The sequence below is a fragment of the Haliotis rubra genome, unplaced genomic scaffold, assembly GCF_003918875.1.
Source record: "Haliotis rubra isolate DU_JTF1 unplaced genomic scaffold, ASM391887v1 Scf198, whole genome shotgun sequence".
NCBI lineage: Eukaryota > Metazoa > Mollusca > Gastropoda > Lepetellida > Haliotidae > Haliotis > Haliotis rubra.
The window spans coordinates 1,251,338-1,273,851 of record NW_025765980.1 but is presented as its reverse complement, the minus strand read 5'-3'; the positions used below and the strand labels follow the sequence as shown (position 1 = coordinate 1,273,851).

The window sequence follows — 22,514 nt, the reverse complement described above, 5'->3', positions numbered from 1 at the left end:
GACGGTGTCGGTGACCTAAATCATGGGCGGATCCAGGAATTTTGAAGAGAGAGAGAAGAGGGGAGGGATTCCAATTCCTTTTTCTTCCCCCATTGGCTCCCCCAACGCCATAGAAAATCTTCAATGTGGACTGAAGTCATGTTCAAAGGGGAGGTTCGAAATACAGTTGGCTCTACCGCCATGTATAGTGTAATAAAGCACACTTTCGCCCTGAACTATTATAGTTAAAGCACGAGGTAAGGTTGTCCAATTGTCCTGTTGCTAGAATTACTTTGTACACCAAATAGCTTGATACCGGTAAAATTGTGTTCAAATCACCAGAACATAACCTCGTATTTGTTTATTCAAACTTACAACCATCTTTGTGATCTTTATTAAGTTGATTTAAAATAGCAAAGAAAATGTTTCGTAATTGTCAACTTGAGTAATGAAACATATTTCTTTTCTACCGTTACATGCTCCCTGTAACCTTTTATTTGTGAGTTTGTAATGGCGTACGTTGAAAGGAAATTCGTATCATTTTGTAGTTTCAGAGATGTAGGAAACACTTTGAATGCCATATGAAATATGCATTGTCAAAATAGCTGATGCGGTTAGAAGTTGCTTCCCTTCCCGATCATGTCGAGACACGCCCACTTTCTGTGACCGAGTAATCGCAACCGGCTGTTACATTTGACATCGCTCCTCCTCGTTTATAGAAATATAAATTATATCATACATATAAAAAGAAGCATTTTACTTCTGATAGGCAATTACCAATATCAATGGATGAGATGTATTATGATTTCAGATATAGGATTTGGGGTTTTAATACCAAAGACAAAAATACACGACTAAACGACTGTTTCGGAGGGAGTGAGAGCACATAACGGCACCGAGCTCCCAGCTGTGTCCGTGCCTGCCCTACAATCGGCTAATAATAGTGACTTAGTGTGTGCATCGCAGGGAGAGGTTCGCCGAGCAGACAACATGTCGGGTCGTGGTGGTAAAAAGAAACAGAAGATAATGTCGAGATCTGCTCGATCCGGGGTTCTTTTCCCAGTTGCCCGAATGCTCCGCTACTTGAAGCGAGACACTCATCACTTCCGTATCGGGGCCGGAGCCCCCGTTTACATGGCTGCCGTCATCGAGTATCTCACTGGTAAATAGCAACAGAACACACAATATCGCACACCGTGTTGGTCACTGAATGCATGTGCAGTTATCAATCTTAACACACAGTTGAGACATAATATATGCCTCCATAATGCATCGGTTAATCTATTAATTAATACATATTGATACTTGTTGATTGAAATGTATTACAATTTCACCAAAGTGTTACACATCGTCATGACCTGTGGAAGTGTGAGTTATCTCCCTTAGACCATTGCGTTCAACCTTTTCACTCGCCAGATCAGTTGCTAGAAATCATTATCGAACAGTTTTCACTGGTATAGAATTATAGTGATATATATTTATGAAGAAATAAACTTTATATTATTAAGAGAGTGAAAATGTATAAAACCTAACGGGAACAGTATGTTTTATGGTGATATTGTAGCTGTCATAGACTGAACAACCGAACTAGCCAACACCACCAAATGGATTAATTTCACTGCTGCTTTATATCAGAACGTGGCATATAATAAGCTTATTATGGAAGTAAGTACTAGATTCTCAGACATTTACGAATTTTATTACCACAATGCAATCATAAATATATTATGACTCTACATGATGCCGGTGCAAAATGTCAAAGGGGATGTAAATAGCATTTCCCTCAGATATTTCAGCCATTTAATAAATGAAAAAATTTAGCTGACTTGCATCTGTGCCTCATTGTACATTTTAGGAAAACATTGGCGGATCCAGAGGGGGGTTCAGGGGGTTCGAACACCACCACCCACCCCCTGAAATTGACTTAAGACCACATGGAAGATTTTTTTTGTGTTGGCGGAGCCAATGGGGGGTTCAGGGGGTTCGAACCCCTTGCCTTTTCCAAATTCCTGGATCCGCCCCTGGAAACAAAGCAGTTACCGTAGATGAGATATGACAGTTGCAATCAAATCATGCTGACTGGTATGGTGGTAACAGAGCATCAATGTTCACATAAATCTGGGACTGTATCATTGATGTTGATAAGTAAGGCCCGCTACTCCTAAAAATCTATCCCCAAGCAGCCTGCAAGTCATCTTTTTACCATTACTTGTGTTTTTATACACGTCCACAGGTTTGAAATCTATTTGAGATGACGAATTTAAACTTTCCATATAGGGGTGGGCGGGTAACCCAGTGGTTGAAGCATTTGATAATCATACCAAAGATCTACTTGGGTACAATATGTGAAGCCGATTTCTGGTGTCCAATGCTGTGAGATTGCTGGAATATTTCTGAAAGCGGTATAAAACTCACTCACTTTCATCTTTCACTTGATACATTTTGAAACAATTTGTAAGGTTAATGGTATTGCTTGTGTAGTAATCTCTATATTCCTCCTCCACACAATATATCTACCTGGATTCTTGCTTGCAGCTGAAATCCTGGAGTTGGCTGGCAACGCGGCACGAGACAACAGGAAAGGGCGGGTAACTCCCCGACATATCCTCTTGGCAGTTGCCAATGATGAAGAACTGCACCAGGTGAGTTGTTACGGCCGTCAGTGATATTCAGCACAAGCTTGGTTGACTGTAGTGGCACCTGGTCTACAGTGCACAGGTCACAAATCAGGCGAAATTGAGCAGCATTGATCACGGAGTGTTGTTGGAAGTGTGACCACATGGGACAGCTTGACATCTGAGTGTCTTGGACTTCAGTCCTACCCTGCAGTTAAGCACATGTGTTGCCTCCTTAGTCTTAGCAAGTGACTGTTGGAAATGTGCCTATGCTCACCCAGCAGTGAATGGGCACCCGGTAGTATGTTATAAGTAAATGTTAACCTTGGGGGCTTGGGGTGTTCCTTTCACCAGTATAATAATGTGGTGACCTGAGCATTCTTAAGGGCGTGTATATGACACATTATCTTACCTCACACATAAATGTTGTTTTCTGATTGGCTGAACCAATCAATGTACCCCGCTTACAAGTGAATAACATATTCTATGTTACCCGCTGGAAATGCCGAACTTTGGGAATTTGTTTCGATCGTTGCCTAACTCTGGTGCTCCTTATTATGATCCAATACCCGTGCTTCAAACACTTCAAAATTAACATTGAGGTGTTCGGTAAGATAAATACGTTGTTCACTGGTCCCTCAGGGACCATGGGTTGATGTACCCTCTATGTTTGTTCAGGCTCAGGAACATAAACAGGGCTCCAGATAAGGGCCGTATCAACGTATGTACGGATAAAAAATATGCATGATACGATAGGAAATAATTTGGAAAACGTAGCAGATACGCACCACAGCAATGGTGTACGAATCATTTACAGACGTATTTATATGAAAAAGTATTGTTTATTGACCTGTTTACACAAGAGTAGCAATGTTGTGGTGCATATACCAAACGAAACACAAGAATACTGATTACTAATTTCCATTCAGTACTCTAAATGTACTCTTAAGTTTTTCCAGTACTCCTATATTGAAAAAATAAGGAGTACGTACATCAACATATGCCCCCTCATTATATTATAAACATGCACATTATTGATCAACTTTGAATGGGCTCCAAATACAGACATAGTGCCTCAGATAAGGTTCTGTGACTGAAATGTTGCCAATACCCATGGGATTTCAGGCCAGCATAGATTATTGTTATACCCACACAGCGCCTGTACCCTCTTACTGAAGTACCTGTGAAGGTCCGGGTTAGAATTGATCTTCAGTAACCCATGCTTGTTGTAAGAGGTGACTAACGGGATCGGGTGGTCAGGCTCGCTGACTTGGTTGACACATGTCATCGGTTCCCAATTACGCAGATTGATGCTCATTCTGCTGATCACTGGATCGTCTGGTCCAGACTTGATTATTTACAGACCGCAGCCATATGGCTGGAATATTGCTGAGTGTGGCGTAAAATTAAACTCACTCACTCACTCACTCACTCACTCACTCACTCACTCACTCCCTCACTCACTCACTCACTCACTCACTCACTCACTCACTCACTCACTCACTCACTCACTCACTCACTGAAGTTATAAAGTCAGAATCTGGAAGACTATTTACATAGCAGTGTTCTAGGGATTGAGAATCATGGTACATGTGACTTATATCCCACCCAGGGTATATTATGAAGGTCAGACTGAGGATGAGATTCTGGAAAAAAGCTTATGACATTGAAATTTAACTGTTTTGTGTGTCTGTAATTCTTCTGACTGCTGACTTTATCGATGACTGACTCCTTGCAGTTGCTGAAGCACGTGACTATTGCCGCAGGAGGCGTTTTACCAAAGATACTTCCCGAGTTGATAGGGAGGAAGAAGGGCAACAAGTTCCCCAACACCCTCCTCTCCAAACCTGTCGCAGCAGCTCCTCCCAAACCCAAGAAAGTAGTCAACAGCCCAAGTTCCTCCCCCAGTGCCAAAGTGGTGAAGAAACCTTCACCAAAGAAAGTTAGTGTTGTGTCAGTCAAAGGCAAGCCAAGCAAGGTCAAGGGAGGAAAGGTCAAGGTTAGTATTATTCAGCCTTTCTCATTTGCTATGCATCCATGAAGATCTGGGTTAGAATTGGTCTTCAGTAACCCATGCTTGTCGTAGGAGGCGACTGACGGGATCGAGTGGTCAGGCACATGTCATTGTATCCCAATTGCTTAGATCAGTGGTCATGCTGTTGAATACAGGATTGTCTGGTTCAGATTCGGTTACTTGCAGACCACAGCCGTGTAGCTGGAATATTGTTGAGTGCTGCATTAAGCAACAAACAAAAAAACAAAAGTCATTTGCTCTGCTGACTTGTGCACCATATGGCAGCCATATTGTAAAATGACATTTCACTCTACTGAATGTCTATTTTTGAAAATGTTTTCCATTTGCTATGAACCTGTTGAATTTAAAATTGTCCATTGAATGGTAGAGCATCAGCAACTGTTGACATCATGTGTGGAATGTATTCAATGTTTAACTGCTGGTGACATGTATTGACAGGTGAATGCAGGGGACAGCACCAACACCAAGATCGGCACCACTGACGCCAGCGGATTTACCATCCTGTCTGAGAAGAAACTCTTCCTGGGACAGAAGGTAAGATTGAACCCATTGTGTTGTAGTGACAGCAAACTCCACTGTCAAATACACTCAAACAAAGTCCTAAGATTTGTAGTAGATCTGCTGTTGCATATCAACTTGTTCGATTAATGAGCTGTATGGTAGCCAAATGGTTCAAGGGTTCACTCATCACAGCTATAATTAGGATTTGGCTGAAATATTGCTTAAATGTACTCTACATTACTACCATTCGTTTACACAGTTGAGGAGTCCATAATGGTTGTGCATAGTTAAGTCCCTTGACTGTGTTAGGATCTGCTGACAGTCTGAAATTCTCTGTGGTGATTCTAGATTAGAATACATCAAACTGTGCTGGTCATAAAGGACATGGAATGGATCAGGACATCAGACTCAGTGACGTCGTACCCTCCTCGTGTGATTTGTTCAGTGCTCATAATATCCATCTTTAGTTGTTCCAAAATAAATTACAGGTTGCTGTCATAAAGCAGGGGGGTGCGGTGGGGTAGCCTAATGGTTAAAGCGTTCGCTCGTCACATCAATGACATGGGTACAATGTGTGACTCCCATTTCTGGTGTCCCCCGCCGTGATGTTGCTGGAATATTGCTAAAAGCGGCGTAAAACCTAACTCAGTCCATCGGTCAGTCATAAAGCAGGGATATTGCTGGGAGCGTGTTAGACAACAAGCATATAGTGTCATGAGTTTAACAACTCATGGTTAGATGTTTGCCCGTCATGCCGAAGTCATGGCTTTCCATTTCCCACATGTGTGAAGCCCATTTCTGGTGTCCCCACCATGATATTGCTGGAATGTTGCTAAAAGTGGTGTAAAACTGAACTCACCCGCTCACTTCTGGGCTTTCTTCACTCATTGATTAACCATGTTCAAAGCAGTAACTGACTCTCTGACATACAACGTAGACAGTAGGTGACAGTTTTTCTGTCTCCTGATTCCTTTGAGGACTGTACAGTGTTTCCTTTATTCGGTATATACCAGACTTTGACCAGTACAAAGTAACAATGTCTGGTAATTTCAAAAGCTGTCGGTCATTGTATCCATCAAATTTTAAAATCAATTTTCTAATTACCTCTGTCAATTGTATTTCTCCTCGAAAAAGATTTTTCACGACATCGAGGTGTTGTCAAATAAAAGTAGCAGTTTTATGGAAAACCCAAGGCTAAGAATAGTGGCATTGACACATTTCGATACCTTCAACATTTCTGATTGGTTGTTAGGGTGCAAGGTTGCGCACAATGAAAAGCGTGATCACTTGACCGGTATAATTTACAAATGATAGGTATTTGAAATGCTAGCCGGTCACCATGTCCACCTGTGCTGCTCTAGGTAGCAACATACTCCCCTTCTTGTCACATACCTGTGCTTGTCATGCTATTTGACTTGATAGATTGGCTGGTTTGCTGACCATACCTCATGGTAACTGGGCCCCAACAGTGTGAGACATTGCTTTTAGTATCAACCACTGATTTGTTTGCTCCAAACTTTATTATTTAGACGAAGCTCTCATATACTGTAAACGTACTTATTTTCGCGTGGTGCAATTTTCGCGGAATTGACAGTTTAGACTACATCGCGCGGTCAATTTTTCGCGCAATCAGTAATTGCCGGAACTGCCAGCTGTCTCTTTGGCCGCCACTAATAGCAGTGAAAACAAACAGAGTGGCTTAACCTGTCAGGCGGCATTTATTACTTACTCACAGGAAATCCCTATCTGTGCGATATACTAGTACACAGTAACCCGTTTACTCCCAGAAGAGATGAAAAACACATCAGTATTATGTTCGAATTCTGGACGATCTGACTAATCAACTTATACTGTATATGAAGCTCTTTGTGATTTCAAACAAGCCGGGTTGTTGTGTGAATGACTGAGTGTTAATGACTATTCGTTCATGATGATACGTTTGTATCTAAATGAATAAATAAAATACTGCTGTATTATTTCTTTCCGAGTAGTGGTAATCTGTTTTGTATCAAACCATTTGTCATGTGACCAATTTCCATGGCGGCCACAACATACATTGCTGTTTTAAGCTAATTCGGCGATGGGATTTGACTCATTATTTAATTATGTTTTGGAAATCCATTACAGCGACAGTTAAAGTATGATTCTTTATGCTACTATCAGTCGTCATTTTAAGATTCCCGTAGATTTCTGTCTTCAAACTTGATGTGTTATGGTAACTACTCAGGGGCGAGCGTGGCTAGACTGAATGAATGACAGGTTTATTCGCGGTGTATAAATTTTCGCGCTAAAATGTTTTGCGCGAAAATAAAACCTGCGCGAAATATACTACGTTTACAGTAGATGAAAAGTAACTGAGTGTTCCGTTAAACAAGAAACAATTGTCTGTTTGTAGATGACCGTGCTCCAGGGCGACATCGTAAAGATGACTGCTGATGCCATTGTCCACCCCACCAACTCCACATACCACATGGGTGGGGAAGTAGGCAAGTACAATCAGAAATTACATACAGTCAAATCCCGATGAGTCGAATGCCGGTGTCTCGAATATTATGCATAACTCGAAGTACCTGTCAGTCCCGACCATTCCCTGTTATAGTTGTCATCATTTGACTTCCGGTTACACGAATTCGTCTCATAAATACACACGATGACTCGAGAAGGAAATTTGGCCCCATGAGATTCAAACAACAGCAATCTTGTATACATAAGCTCGAAGTCAGTCAATGAGAAGTTGATTGGTGTAGCAAACTGATCCAATTAACAAACCAGCGAGGCTCACACCTTTCCGCCATTGACGGGTGAGTTCAAAAGGCAGATTAGTGATTTTACGGAAATCACTGTCTGTGCTAATCAGACTGGAACTGATAAGGTGCCCCTATTAGTGATATGGATATCATTAGATAAACAAATGCTTAGGCGGAGGAATTAGGACTGGATCATCTTTTTTTCTACCCTCATAGACATACCTATGTCTTGAAAACATGGAAACGTCGAATTTATTACTTGGTCCCCAGCGTTTCGACTCAACGGGATTTGACTGTATATCCATTTGAGGTTTAGTGGAGGAATCCCTGTTGGGTTAGGTTTAGTGGAGGAATGAGGTGTCTGTCTGTCTGTCCATCTGTCTGTGTGAGAGGGTGTGATAACTCCCTGTTGGGTTAGGTTTAGTGGAGGAATGAGGTGTCTGTCTGTCTGTCTGTCTATCTGTCTGTGTGAGAGGGTGTGATAACTCCCTGTTGGGTTAGGTTTAGTGGAGGAATGAGGTGTCTGTCTGTCCATGTCTGTGTGAGGTGTCTGGTCTGTGGAAGAATCTGTCTGTCCATCTGTCTGTGTGAGAGGGTGTGATAACTCCCTGTTGGGTTAGGTTTAGTGGAGGAATGAGGTGTCTGTCTGTCCATCTGTCTGTGTGAGAGGGTGTGATAACTCCTGTTGGGTTAGGAAGTGGAGGAATGAGGTGTCTGTCTGTCCATCTGTCTGTGTGAGAGGGTGTGATAGCTCCCTGTTGGGTTAGGTTTAGTGGAGGAATGAGGTGTCTGTCTGTCCATCTGTCTGTGTGAGAGGGTGTGATAACTCTCTGTTGGGTTAGGTTTAGTGGAGGAATGAGGTGTCTGTCTGTCCATCTGTCTGTGTGAGAGGGTGTGATAACTCCCTGTTGGGTTAGGTTTAGTGGAGGAATGAGGTGTCTGTCTGTCCATCTGTCTGTGTGAGAGGGTGTGATAACTCTCTGTTGGGTTAGGTTTAGTGGAGGAATGAGGTGTCTGTCTGTCCATCTGTCTGTGTGAGAGGGTGTGATAACTCCCTGTTGGGTTAGGTATCTGTTGCGCTGTATTATCTACAAACATGCATGGGTAATGTACATGTGTCTGTCATACTTGACACAATATGTCTGCTGTGTTCAGGTCAGGCAATGGAGAAGGCTGGAGGAAAGGAATTCCGTCAGGAGATAGACAACCTTCAAACAGCCCACGGACCCATTGATACTGCAGGGGGTAAGTATTTCTCATACTTGTGACCTTAGTATTGTCTTATTGGTGATCTTAGTATTGTCTTATTGGTGACCTTAGTATTGTCATACTGGTTACCTGGGTTAGATCCATTGATGCAGTAGGGGGTTAGGATTGTCATACTGGTGACCTTAGTATTGTCATAGTGGTGACCTTAGTATTGTCATACTTGTTATCTTAGTATTGACTTATTGGTGACCTTAGTATTGTCATACTGGTTACCTGGGTTAGATCCATTGATGATACAGTGATCTTAGTATTGTGACCTTATTGGTGACCTTAGTATTGTCATACTGGTGACCTGGGTTAGATCCATTGATACAGTAGGGGGTTAGGATTGTCATACTGGTGACCTTAGTATTGTCATAGTGGTGACCTTAGTATTGTCATACTGGTGGCCTGGGTTAGATCCATTGCTACAGTAGGGGGTTAGTATTTCTCATACTTGTGACCTTAGTATTGTCATGCTTGTGATCTTAGTATTGTCTTATTGGTGACCTTAGTATTGTCATACTGGTTACCTGGGTTAGATCCATTGATACAGTAGGGGGTTAGGATTGTCATACTGGTGACCTTAGTATTGTCATAGTGGTGACCTTAGTATTGTCATACTGGTGGCCTACGTTAGACCCATTGATACTGCAGAGGGTTAGTATTGTCATACAGTGACCTTAGTATTGACCTTAGTATCATTATTAGTATTATCATAGTGGTGACCTTAGTATTGTCATACTGGTGGCCTGGGTTAGACCCATTGATACTGCAGAGGGTTAGTATTGTCATACTGGGACCTTAGTATTTTCATAGTGGTGACCTTAGTATTGTCATACTGGTGGCCTGGGTTAGATCCATTGATACAGTAGGGGTTTAGGATTGTCATACTGGTGACCTCCGTTAGACCCATTGATACTGCCGGGGGGTTAGTATTATCATACTGGGACCTTAGTATTATCATAGTGGTGACCTTAGTATTGTCATACCAGTGACCTTAATATTGCCATACCAGTGACCTTAGTAATAGTATTGTCATACTGGTGACCTGGCTTAGACCCATTGACACTGCAGGGGGTTAGTATTATCATACTGGTGACCTTAGTATTGTCATACCAGTGACCTTAGTAATAGTATTGTCATACTGGTGACCTGGCTTAGACCCATTGATACAGTAGGGGGTTAGGATTGTCATAGTGGTGACCTTAGTATTGTCATACCAGTGACCTTAGTAGTGTCATACTGGTGACCTGGCTTAGACCCATTGACACTGCAGGGGGTTAGTATTATCATACTGGTGACCTTAGTATTGTCATACTGGTGACCTGGGTTATCTGTTGTGCAGATCTAATATCTGAAGACAATACTACCTATTCCTTCCTTTGATACACCTTGAGTTGATTATTGTCAAACCTTAACACAAGCATTAACTCCATGTGGTATTAAATGTGAATCTTAAACCAAGTACTATTGTCAGCATAATAACATTATACATTTCAGCGGCCATGTGCCCAGGGCGTAATTTCCCTGCCAAGTATGTTGTCCATGTGAACAGCCCATCTTGGGGCTCGGCCAACTCGCAGCAGCAGCTAGAGAAAGCTGTCAAGAATATTCTTACTCTCGCTGATGAGAAAAACCTCAAGTCTTTAGCTATACCTTCCATCGGGAGTGGGAAGTGAGTTTCCGTTACTGGTCGTGTTATAGGCTGACAACAGTGGATGATGCTCACAGCACTGAATATGTCATTGTCTTCAGATCATATATCTTTTCATAGAATTTATAATAACATGTCCATTGAGACATATGCTTCAACTCAATATGAACAAAGTCCATCCTTGGAGATGCAATCAATGTTTAGAACCTGTTTTTGAGATTTGTCATTTAATGTCAGGTATCGAAAAGTACTGTTATTGGGTACCCATAGGTTTTTCATACCACTGTTGTCATTGTCTATACGTGAACCTAGAAATACTCAACACAGGTAATGCCTCTAGTTCTGCATCTTGGAGGTGGTATAGAGAATCCAAATTGTAATCCATGATGTTTACGCTCCATGGACAATGCCAGAGTCAGCTGCAGAACTTGATGCTGCCGTCTGTGTTGTGTTGTTGACATGGATTGACTTTAGTTGTTTGTTTGTCCAGCTGTGATCAGTCAAGGCTTCCACTTCCCAGCAAAGTATGTTATCCATTGTAACGGCCCCACGTGGAAAATGGATAACCCGCAGCAATTGCTGGAAAAAGCAGTCAAGAACTGTCTAACTTTGGCTGATGAGAAAAACCTGAAAAGTCTGGCGTTCCCTTCTGTTGGAAGTGGACGGTAAGGCACATCCGTTACCTATACCTGTAGCGTAGACTGTTAACATTGTTTAGTTGGTTCTTGACTTGCACTAACACCTGCCGCTCCCCTACCTTCTGGTGCAGACAACTTCTCATCTGATCCCTTTCTGATGTTGATGACGTGTTTGGACAACTACTAATTGGTTGGTACCTAGCAAGCACTAACACCTCTCTGAACACCTGTTGTTGATGACCTCTCATAACCACTTTGATGATTATGACCTTCCCGAACACCTAATGATGATGACTTCCCCAAACACCTAATGATGATGAAATCTCTGAAACCACCCTATGATGGCAAGTGACCTACTTTAGCCCTGCTTGTGTGCAAAACATCCCTGAAATCATTCTGGTATTGATTATCTTGCCGAACATCCTGGCTTTGTGGTGAACTTTCACAATATAACTCTGCTGATGACTGGAATGAACACATTATGTTAAGAAGGCCTATCTAAATCCCTTCCACTATTGGCCTCTCTGAACTCAATAAACGTTGATGGTCTCTCTGGATCATGCCTGCTGTAGGTCTCTCTGAACCCTTTCTGCTGTTAGCCTCTCTGGACCCCGCCTGCTGTTGGCCTTCCTAAACCCTCTGATGTTGGCCTCCTTAAACACCTGTCAGTGCCGATGGTCTCTCCAAATACCTTCCAATGTAGGACAATGGGAAATATTTTTTTGCTATTTTTGATTTTTTGACTGATCACAGCTGAACAGATTTCTTTTCATTGCAGCTGCATGGTTACATTTTGCTCATTTACATCAAACAATTTCATTTCCTAAAGCAAATGTATTTATCAGTCAATTTATTGTTGCTTATTTGCCTCCCTTAGCTTTGCCAGAATCCAGTAATCATGGGATTGTATCCCATATAACCTTGGATTCTGATTCCTTGTTTTGTCAGCACCACACCCATGTCTTTTGGTTTTACCAAAGTAGTTAATACCTCCAAGCTTTTCTTCCACATTGAACTTTCATTACATTTCATGATTTAACTGACATGCTGTTAATAGCTCACTCACAGTTATGACTTTGCCATAATAAAATAGTTCTCCTGTGAAGATCCACTATATCATGCTTATGTTTAGAATTCAACTATATTTGTTGTAAAGGGCAACAAATAGAATCATGTGGTTTGGCTCTAACTTACTTGATGCTGACCCGTGAAAATCCAGGTCAGAATCTCTCTTCAGCAACCCATGCTTGTCGTAAGAGGCGATAAACGGGATTGGGCGGAAAGGCTTGCTGACTTGGTTGACATGTCATCGTATCCCAATTGCGTAAAACAATGCTCATGATGTTGATCACTGGATTGTGTGGTCCAGACTCAATTATTTACAGACCGTCGCCATATAGCTGGAATATTGCTGACTGCGGCGTAAAACAACAAAAATCAATCAATACTTGATGCCTGCCATTTGATCCAAGTTGTGTAGCTTGATGCCCATGATGTAAAGCACTGGATTGTCTGGTCCAGACTTGATTATATTCAGACCACCATTATATAGCTGGAATATTGCTGTGAGTGGCGTTAAACTGTCAGCAAGCAAACAGTGTCAAATTTAACATCTATCACTAAAGTTACCAGTTGTCCTAGTGTTCTGACACTAAAACTAAAAAGCGTCCGCCCGGAGAGTGGAAGGTCACGGGTTCGATCCCCGACCGCGTCATACCAAAAGATCTTAAAATATGGTACTTGTTGGTCCCTGCCTGGCGCTCGGCATTAATGGGTACAACAAGGACTGGTCGGCTCGGAGTCAGTATAATGTGTCTGAGTGGGGTATCCATGCTTCACTGCGGCATGGTATCTCAGTAGGCTAGCACTATAAAACCAGCTTACGTCTGGGCTAGTACAAGCAGCCACACATACACAAACGCATGCACGTCGTCATATGAGCGAAATATTCTCAAGCACGACATTAAACCCAATTTCACCTCACCTAAAACTAAAACATCTTGTAGAGCTCCTCATATGAATGCATGACTTTTGTGTTGTCCTGCTACACTCACAAACCACAGATACGTTACTTCTCACTGTATGTGTTCTTGCATCCTAGTGCTGGCTTCCCGAAACAGACGGCAGCTCAGATCATCCTCCGTGCTATCAGCAACTACTTCATGACAGTGATGACGAGCTCGCTGAAGCAGATCTACTTCGTACTCTATGACATGGAGAGCATTGGCATATACACCAGTGAATTGGCGCGACTAGACTCCTAATGTGCCAGTCATGTCTTCATTTCTTCATCTTCTTGAATGAATCATCTGACCTGTTTGCCTGGATAGATCATTAACATATTTACATCTCCACAACAAATAGCTGAAGCTACATGCTGTTTGGTTGTTGATGAAACGATACAGTGTACACACTGTTAATGTGCTTTTTCAATGACTATGCAGATCACAATTCTCACATTCAAGTTTTTCATTTTAAACATCTGCTTAATATACTGAACAAAAAAATTAGGGATCATGAATTTCATCTTTAGTTAATTGTGGGCTCACTTTCCTCAACTACAACGGGGTGGTGGGGTAGCCAAGTGGTTAAAGCATTCGCTCACCACGCCGAAGACCTGGGTTCGATTTCCCACATATGTACAATGTGTGAAGCCGATTTCTGGTATCCCCTACCATGATATTGCTGGAATATTGCCAAAAGCAGCGTAAAACTAAACTCACACACACTCCTCTACTAAAACATATCCCCGAACAGTATATGATCCTGAATTATTTTTGTTTGGTATATATCAACAAATTTTATGCATTTGTGTTCGATCACAGGGACTGTGTGTCATCATCATCATCATCATGACATACGCCATACTGTATGTAGTCAATCCAAGCACTCATCTTCTAAAGATCTCTATCCAGGCAAGCAGATCTGTCCTCAGACTGTGTTCATGTAAAATTTGTGTGAGTGAAATTGAGGCCACACTTGCAAGGTCAAGGTCATTATAAAATATTTGAAGTTCCTGTTGCACTTTCATACAACTTATTCCAGTTAAAGACATAAAACAAATTAAAGATTGGGTTATTCAGTGGAGGATATTAATGATGTATTTACGTGAGAGAAAAGTGAACAATTAGTTTGAGTTATATATGAAGACCTAAATATGTGAAGTTTATTTTTACGAATTTATTATATACAAATAATTATGTTATTTATGTCTTAATAAGATTATTAAGAGGAAAATATTTTGATTGTCTTAAGAAATCTTTATCTATGTTTAATGTGACCTTGATCATCTAAATGTGGATTTATCGAGCTGTTTCTGTGCTTTCGACAATTTTCTGAAGGGCAGCCTGTTAGTTAGGTTCTTTGAGAGGGAGACTCATTTAGTTCATTTTACGCCCAATGTAATCTGTTTTGGCGAATGATTGAGACTGGTTATTGTCTGGCGTTGATGTTTTATATTTACCCTGTACTAATATCAGTGTAATAATTCATGCACTTGGTGGCTGCTTCCTCTCACGCACTGCAAACCATGGCATAGCCATGTGCTAGCTTTAGTTCCACACATATGTTGTCAGTGTTTCACATTATCATGAAAACAAATGCATCATTGTCATGCGATTGCCCAGTACAACTGTTATTTTAACATTGATCTTGCATTCGAACATTCTAGTTTGCTAATTTGCTCATTTGAGGGTGTAATCAAGAGGTACTGCTTTCACTTTTTAGGGTATGTCACTGTTGTTGGGGGTTGTTATTATTTTAGGGGGGGGTGTCTTAAGATCGTTTTTGTATCAGATTTCTGATAATGTGTTCAAGATTTCCTGTTTTACTGAAAGATTGTCTTTATCATATATCTAATGAGTTTTTTAACATGCTACAAACATGAAGCGAGGGAACTAATGATTTGAACGTAGCTTTTATCGAGGTAAACATTTACGAAACTGTCGTAGCATCTGAATGCAACATCTAATCACAATCAGATTTCACATCCTGCATTAACAGTGTATGATACATACAGAAGCCAGACTGTGTGCTTATAGAGGAAATCACAGTCACTTATGCATTTGAACTTTGCCCATGATGAAGAATGTCTACGAGTAAGGATGTGGCCCTTACAGGCTACCATAGTTGGCAAAGGTGGGTTTGGCATCACCAGGGATGTGCCATGTGTTTAACCATGTTTTCAGATGAATCAGGGTTTTGTTTCTGATACGAAGATAACAGAAAATCTTGCTGCGTCTGTTCCATTCGCTGAAATTATTAACAGAAATTTTGAACTGCAACTGATTATCTAGGTATTTGGACATTAAACTGGCCCTCTAAGTCTCGTCACATTCCCCCAATAGGGCATCTGCTCTTCAAGCAGAGAGTGCCAAGCCCATCCCAATCCAACTATGGTAAGCTGTTAGGGCCACACCTTTGTTTAGAGGCAAATCTGTTTCCTGGAGATTCAGAATCCATTGACATGGTCCAACTTCGGGAAGCTCTTCAGGCAGGGAGGCGTGTTATACCCAGGGCAACCATAGGCAACCATAGGCAACCAACAGCATGCCATTAAGATTTCATTTAGTGTATGAAATAAGCCAAAAATCCAGCCAAAAATGGAATATAACCAGACCAAATATGGTGAATTTACTCAGATGTATGGAACATCTAAAAAATTTGACCAGACCATCGGGCTGGCTAGCTGTAAATTTTGACCGTCCATCAGAAATCTAGACTGTCTCGGGCGGTCAGATGGGCCTTATTTCTTACACTGTTTCATTCAAGTATTGCCCAACATAATGGACAAACCAGATATTGATCTACATGCCTGAAATATATTTCACCCACATTTGTCATCATTACATGTTCCCTATCATTTCATCAGTTCCCTTATCTTTTTTCAGTAAGATATCCAAAATATCAAAATATTCAAAATTTTCTTTCTGAAAAAAGATAAAACTCAAAAATAACAATTTCTACTTTTTATAGTTTCCAATACATGTATGTCTTAAATAATTTTTGAGATTGTATCGGTTAAAGATTTTATAAGGAATTAAGACAAATTAAGGTATCGAAAGCCATATGCTAATTATTTAATATTTTGAGATGTCACTTGTTGTCAGGATAACGCAATGTGGACATTATTTCTTCATTTTAGGTGCAATTTTGTTTCCGTGAACACCACCACTGCCAATACATGCAGCAAAACTATCACATTACACATTATGTAACTTTCATTAAGGGCTTAGTAATCAGGTGAAACCTTTTACGTCATCAGGGTTTGTTTTGTCCCAATGCTGCTGACTATTTGGTTCTTACGACCTTCATCTGAGTTGTCATCCTCGACCTTCCAGGGTATACCTCCAGTCTATTGTCAGTCATGCCCGGGAACCCTCGCTAGCTTTATTTAAGAAGTGACGTCGTCAGTGTTCAATAACTTTGCGCAGAGTTCTTCTCACAATGCTCGCAGATGAAATTTTATTGGATGGCTGTATTTTGTATCGCGTATCTAGAATCAGACGAGACGTTATTATGTCGAGCTTGAGATTTTCCCATACAGTTCTCAGGTCCATATTTGCTGTATAGGTCCTTTGCCCTACAACCATATTGCTGAACAGCTTCCAGTTTCATATTAGGTTTACATGAATGACAAGTTACAAAATTCCTGGATAAATATTTCCTATGTCTTATCATTATGGAGGGGTGGAGGCAGACAGTGGTAAGAGTGTTTGCTTGTCATGCCAAAAGTCCAGGTTCAGTTCCCACATGGGTACAATATGTAAAGTTTATATTTCTGGTGTCTACTGATATTGAAGGATTATTAAGCAGTGTAAAACACTACTCATATGTCATCAGTTATCTAGATTAGTGTGTAATTGCTTTAATTGAATGAATCAAAATAAGTGATAAATAGTTTTTCAAAATGTTCACAACCCATGACCATGTTTCGTTCTTTTTTATTAAAATTGGTTATCCATGTCAGTAGAATTTTACATTTCCAGGCATATTTGTTTGTTTGGCATAAGTAAGCGGAAATGGACAAAAGTTTCGGTAAATCTAAAATCAGAACTGGAACTGGAACTGTTCTGCTTCAGACCATCCTTTCTACTGGTGTATCGCTAAAATAGCTTATAGTGTATTATGAGCAGCTGTATGCTATAATTGTGCAACAATTATCAGTGTAATTAGTCACCTCTGTTCAGTGAAGGAACCGACCATTTTATAATCTGGGAAGACTGTGAGGTATGTTTCAGACAAAATATTTTGCCATCAAAAATAGTTTGCTGTGGAAGGATGGGGCAAACAACTTTTTGATAACACATTAGGACAGCAAAATGCCATGCGAGCAAATAATTAACAAAATTATTGATTATCAAAATTATTTTTATCCAGTATTTTTTTTTTTCAAATCCCATAGCTCCCCAGGATATGGAATGAATGGTTCCTGAACTCCAATATTGAGATAGTCTTGTATTTAATGACTGTGTTACGATAGTGTCTACTGTAGAGGACTGCATGTGTCTTTATTTATTTGTTGAGGTGAATGAACAATCTAGTGACCGAGCGGCACGAATGTGTATTCCATCCCACATGTTGTATATCACCCATATCTACCATCGTCAATCATTACTCCATGCAAGGCGATAATCATGTGCCACATTAACATATATATATCCATGCATTATCCTCTATGGGGCGCCGACTCAGCGACTTCATCCTCCACACTTGCCAAAGCTGTACGTCAGTATCACTGCAGGATCAATACGTCAGATGGTTTAAGTTTCTTTAATGATTTAAATTTAATATTTTGGACCCTGGTTAATCTGGACACTCAATCTGGCAAATCCATTTTCCAGATTGTGACTGTTACCAATGTCTCTGTATAATTTAAGGAGTATTCTCCGAGACTAGTTTCCCTGGAGATGGTATTTCAGAAATTTTGACCATCCTGATTAAAAAGGTTTGGATTGTGTTGGTGTGCGACGACTATTGGCAGTGTGTTGGATACAGAAGCTGTCTCGTTGCCCCCGTCATCCTAGCCCAGTCCTGACAAACACTGTTGTGCCAATGTAAGATGAAGATGTGCACTCTCTTTATAATTACATCTTTACTTCAAATGATACCTCTACATGAAGATCAGACTCCCAAGAACTAAACCGTCCTACAGCATCAAAGCTTCTAAATTCTTGGTAAACAAATCATTCAGACGAAATATTTGATGTCTGTATTTTGAAAATGAATATAAACATCCAGTTTCAAATAATAGTGGCTGTAAAATTGCGGTTGTGGATATATATATTCTCTGTCTTTTCTGATGCCATGGCATCTACACCAGCTAATGAAAATTTCTGTTGGTTACATGACCAAAATTTCTGAATCAAAATGGTAGAGAATTGAAATTATGAATAAAGTTATGGATTAAAAAATGTTCGGCTGAAGAACCATCCTTCATTTAGATTGGGAGGTGATAGCGACTCAGCCTTCATCTGACAATCTGTGGAAGGGGGCGGTCAGGTACCCTAGTGGTTAAAGCGTTCGCTCGTCACGGGATTTCTGGTGTCCCCCTGCTGAGATATTGCTGGAATATTGCTAAAAGCGGCGTAAAACTAAACTCACTCACTCACTCAATCTGTGGAAGGGTTGTCTGACCTTCACCCTAAGGTATCATGTTGGAGTAAATAATCCGACTTCAGTGGAGTGCCGCATTTGTAGTCTACATTGGCAACAGGATGGCAAAAAACTTGTACATTAACTATACACATGAGCAAGTTTTATGGGGGCCATGGTTTTATTGGACCACCAGTTACATGATAAGGTTTGTGTTTTCCGACTGCAAGATACTGATATTAACATGATTAATGCATCTGACTAATCAAGTCAAAGATTGATGAATTAATTGCACACGAGATGAGTTAGCAAATAACGTGTTCAGTAGTGTTCTTTTATATAATAGATGATTTGGTCTTTCATTCATTTATCAATTTTCACTTTAATTTTACATAAGAACAAAATGTTGTACAACATTATTTCCAGTTTATATACTTATCTAAACCTTTTGTTGCTGGTAGATTTGCATCTTCATTATGCACGGTTTACATTTTGCTAATCTGCACCAAACTCTGATCCACTCCTGATATTCTCTAATCTCAAATTACCTATATTTTCAGTATCCAATATGCTAATCTCCTCTCTACCAACCAATCAGAGTGCAAGATACAAACCAGCCTTTATTTTTTATTGTCAATATCAACGTCATGGAGGCCAATCCCATTAATTGGAAAAGTGTGAATTAGATAAATTGAACTGAAAACCTGAGCGACATGCTATAGAAAGCCTTAAAAAGGTTTCGATGGGAAGGATGAATTTGTGTCCATTTAATTTGGCAGTGGGAAGTGCCTTACCATGTCCTTGCTGGTCTTAATGATTGATTGGTCGGTAAAATGTTTATGAAAATCAAGGGCAGATAATTTGAGATTGGACGAACCACATGAATGAATCCAGGGACCCTATCCAGAAAGCTTTCATAGCACTACCACACATAAGCCAATGATGTAGCATAGAGCTACGATAGGTCATAACATTACAAACTCTTTGTGAATCCGGACCCGGTGTTTTTACCAAAATGTGAGCCCTGAAGATACAGAAGATTGTAGATTTGTTGCATCTATTATTATTTCATGTTTTTTCAACCTCTCAAATAAGGATCAACAGGAATTTGGGAAATATCTTGAGAACATGCATCTTAACCACCAACAAAATGGACCACAGTTTTTCAGCTCACCTAACAGAAAATCATCTGAGCTCCTGTTGGCCTGTTTGTCATCCATCATAATTTTCATCAGATACCACTGGACCAATGAAGCTGAAATTTCACATTCTTGTTTTCACAAATGATGACTCAAATAATCTGCAACAGCAACCATTTTGAAAACTCTTCTTGTGTTGAAATGTAATTTTGACCTCCATTTTACCTTGCTTTTAAAATTCTCTCAAAGGGCACATTTTATGTGGGAGCTGAACTTAAGCATGTTTTGCCTTATGAAGGGATCATATTTTGTTCAAGCCATTAAAGTGTAAGTTTTTAGTTTTTCGGTATTTGAGCAGATGTGTTTTTAACATCCGTTTAGACAGAAGAATGATTTTAAAGGTCTGTTTTTGTTCACACTCGAAACTGTTTGCGACATGTAGATGAGCTACAGCTGTGTGGCAGTTATAGTTCTTACCCCTCAGAGTACTGACTAGACCATGAGTCATGTGAAAGTTGGTCAGACAGACAAAAGTACAAGATATTTCACAAAACATATATCTGTGTTTGAATTGTATTCTCGTCTCTCATTACCAGTAGAGAGAGTGTTGTACAGTATGGACTCGTTACTGTTTAAATAATCAGAATGACAACAATGGGCTACAAACAGTTAACAGCATAAAAAGCAATGTTCTTGTTGATATTTATAGGAAATAATCCTTTTGTTTTGAAATTAATATATTTGATCTTGTTGATTTCATCTGTGATTTATCCTTTAGCCAATTTGTTATAATCGTAGATATTAATTAGTTTTAGTGTTTTGTTATAAATTGAGAATTACAAGCTTGGTATATTTATCGTGTGAAATATATTGTTAGACTATTTTTCTGTGTGATTAATCCATAGTCTGCGCAGGTTCTGTTTGAACTGAACACTACAGTCAAAGTTAATTGTTATGCATAATATTATTGGATATTTATCCTTTTCAAGTCATTTTAAACAAATGAAAAGAACCCTCTAACATGGAAGTGTTAAGTTTTAGTTTGTTGTTCAAGTTTCAAATGTTGATGGGAATGATTTGGATGTCTGTCAGATGTTACTGCTCTTTGCTTAATCAATGAAGGGAGAAATTATTGAAATAACATTTCCCAGTTTAGTCAATACATATTAATTGAGATATTTTGCTTCAGAAGCAATAGGTTTATTTAAAAATAACAATTATTGTTAAATAAAAAAGGGTGTTTTAAGATTCTGCTGAAATAGAACTAATTCCTTTTTTGAACCAGTTACTGCTTAGAAAATAAGTTAAAAACAAAAATACTGCCTGACAGTTGAATTCATGGATCTGCAGGGTGCGGTTAATATCGGCAGGTGGAAGATTTGACCAGGGGCCAGTCTGTGACGTCATCACTCACTGCTGACCTGTTTGTAGATATCGCACATTGACAAATACACATAGAGCATGAACTGCGTGTGCTCTTATGTCACATGCCACCGCAGACCCTATGCAGTTGAAATGGATTCTTCCATTGCATGTGGAACACCTGTTGTCTCAGAACGCAGTGTTCACATACAGTTAAGTATGTTTAGTAGTGTGAGAAAATATTTCTTCTTCAGTGGCAATAAGTAATGATAACGTTTTCACTCGAATGAGTTGATCTACTGTTGATTATCCTGCCTTGTTTCAGTGTGGATACAGTATTGTTTAGTGAGAATCGTTTCAAGAGTGGTATTGTTACATTAGTCGTTGATTGAGCCTTCAGTCTCGATGTGCAGACTCCGCTTGGATGGATTGTGTATGGTGGAATAAAATGGTAACATCTCTTGCGTGTTGCTGGTTACTCTTTCTTGTTGCTCATAACAACATCTAGAAACAGAACAGTGGGGGCAAAAATATACTCAACAAAAAAAGTTCAGGACCACCCTAATTTTCAATATTAAAGTATTTAATGGTTCATATTATGATCCATATAATACTTAAATATTGAATAACCCGTGAAGATCCGGGTTAGAATATTGATCTTCAGTAACCCATGCTTATCGAAGAGGCAACTAATGGGATCGGGTGGTCAGGCTTGCTGACTTGGTTGACACATGTCATCGGTTCCCAATTGCGTAGATCGATGCTCATGCTGTTGATCACTGGATTGTCTGGTCCAGACTCGATTATTTACAAACCGCCATATAGCTGGAATATTACTGAGTGTGGCGTAAAACTAAACTCACTCGCTCACACTAAATATTGAATATTGGGGTGGTTCTTAAATTTGTTTTGTTGAGTATACACAAATGTATTGTGGGAAGTATTTCCTCATAACAAGGAACGTGGGGTAGCCTAGTGGTTAAAGTGTTCACTCATCATG

The 22,514-nt window shown here is 40.0% G+C and overlaps 1 protein-coding gene across 3 annotated transcripts; it reads left to right on the top strand.

The window, feature by feature from the left end:
- Positions 1–882: 882 nt before the first annotated feature.
- Positions 883–21,974, top strand: LOC124275088 (core histone macro-H2A.1-like). 3 transcript variants are annotated; one of them, XR_006898201.1, is made up of 9 exons: positions 883–1,141; positions 2,515–2,621; positions 4,333–4,593; positions 5,068–5,163; positions 7,526–7,616; positions 9,033–9,122; positions 11,273–11,447; positions 13,522–15,089; positions 15,147–21,974. XR_006898201.1 is itself a non-coding variant. In XM_046710574.1 (8 exons), the coding sequence occupies exons 1-8, from the start codon at positions 970–972 to the stop codon at positions 13,682–13,684; spliced, it is 1,155 nt and encodes a 384-aa protein (XP_046566530.1). In that variant the 5' UTR covers positions 883–969; the 3' UTR covers positions 13,685–21,974. The 3 variants fall into 3 exon arrangements, 2 of the variants coding, with proteins under 2 accessions (XP_046566530.1, XP_046566531.1); XM_046710574.1 differs by having other exon boundaries at positions 13,522–21,974; XM_046710575.1 differs by lacking the exon at positions 11,273–11,447 and adding an exon at positions 10,629–10,803 and having other exon boundaries at positions 13,522–21,974.
- Positions 21,975–22,514: the final 540 nt, after the last annotated feature.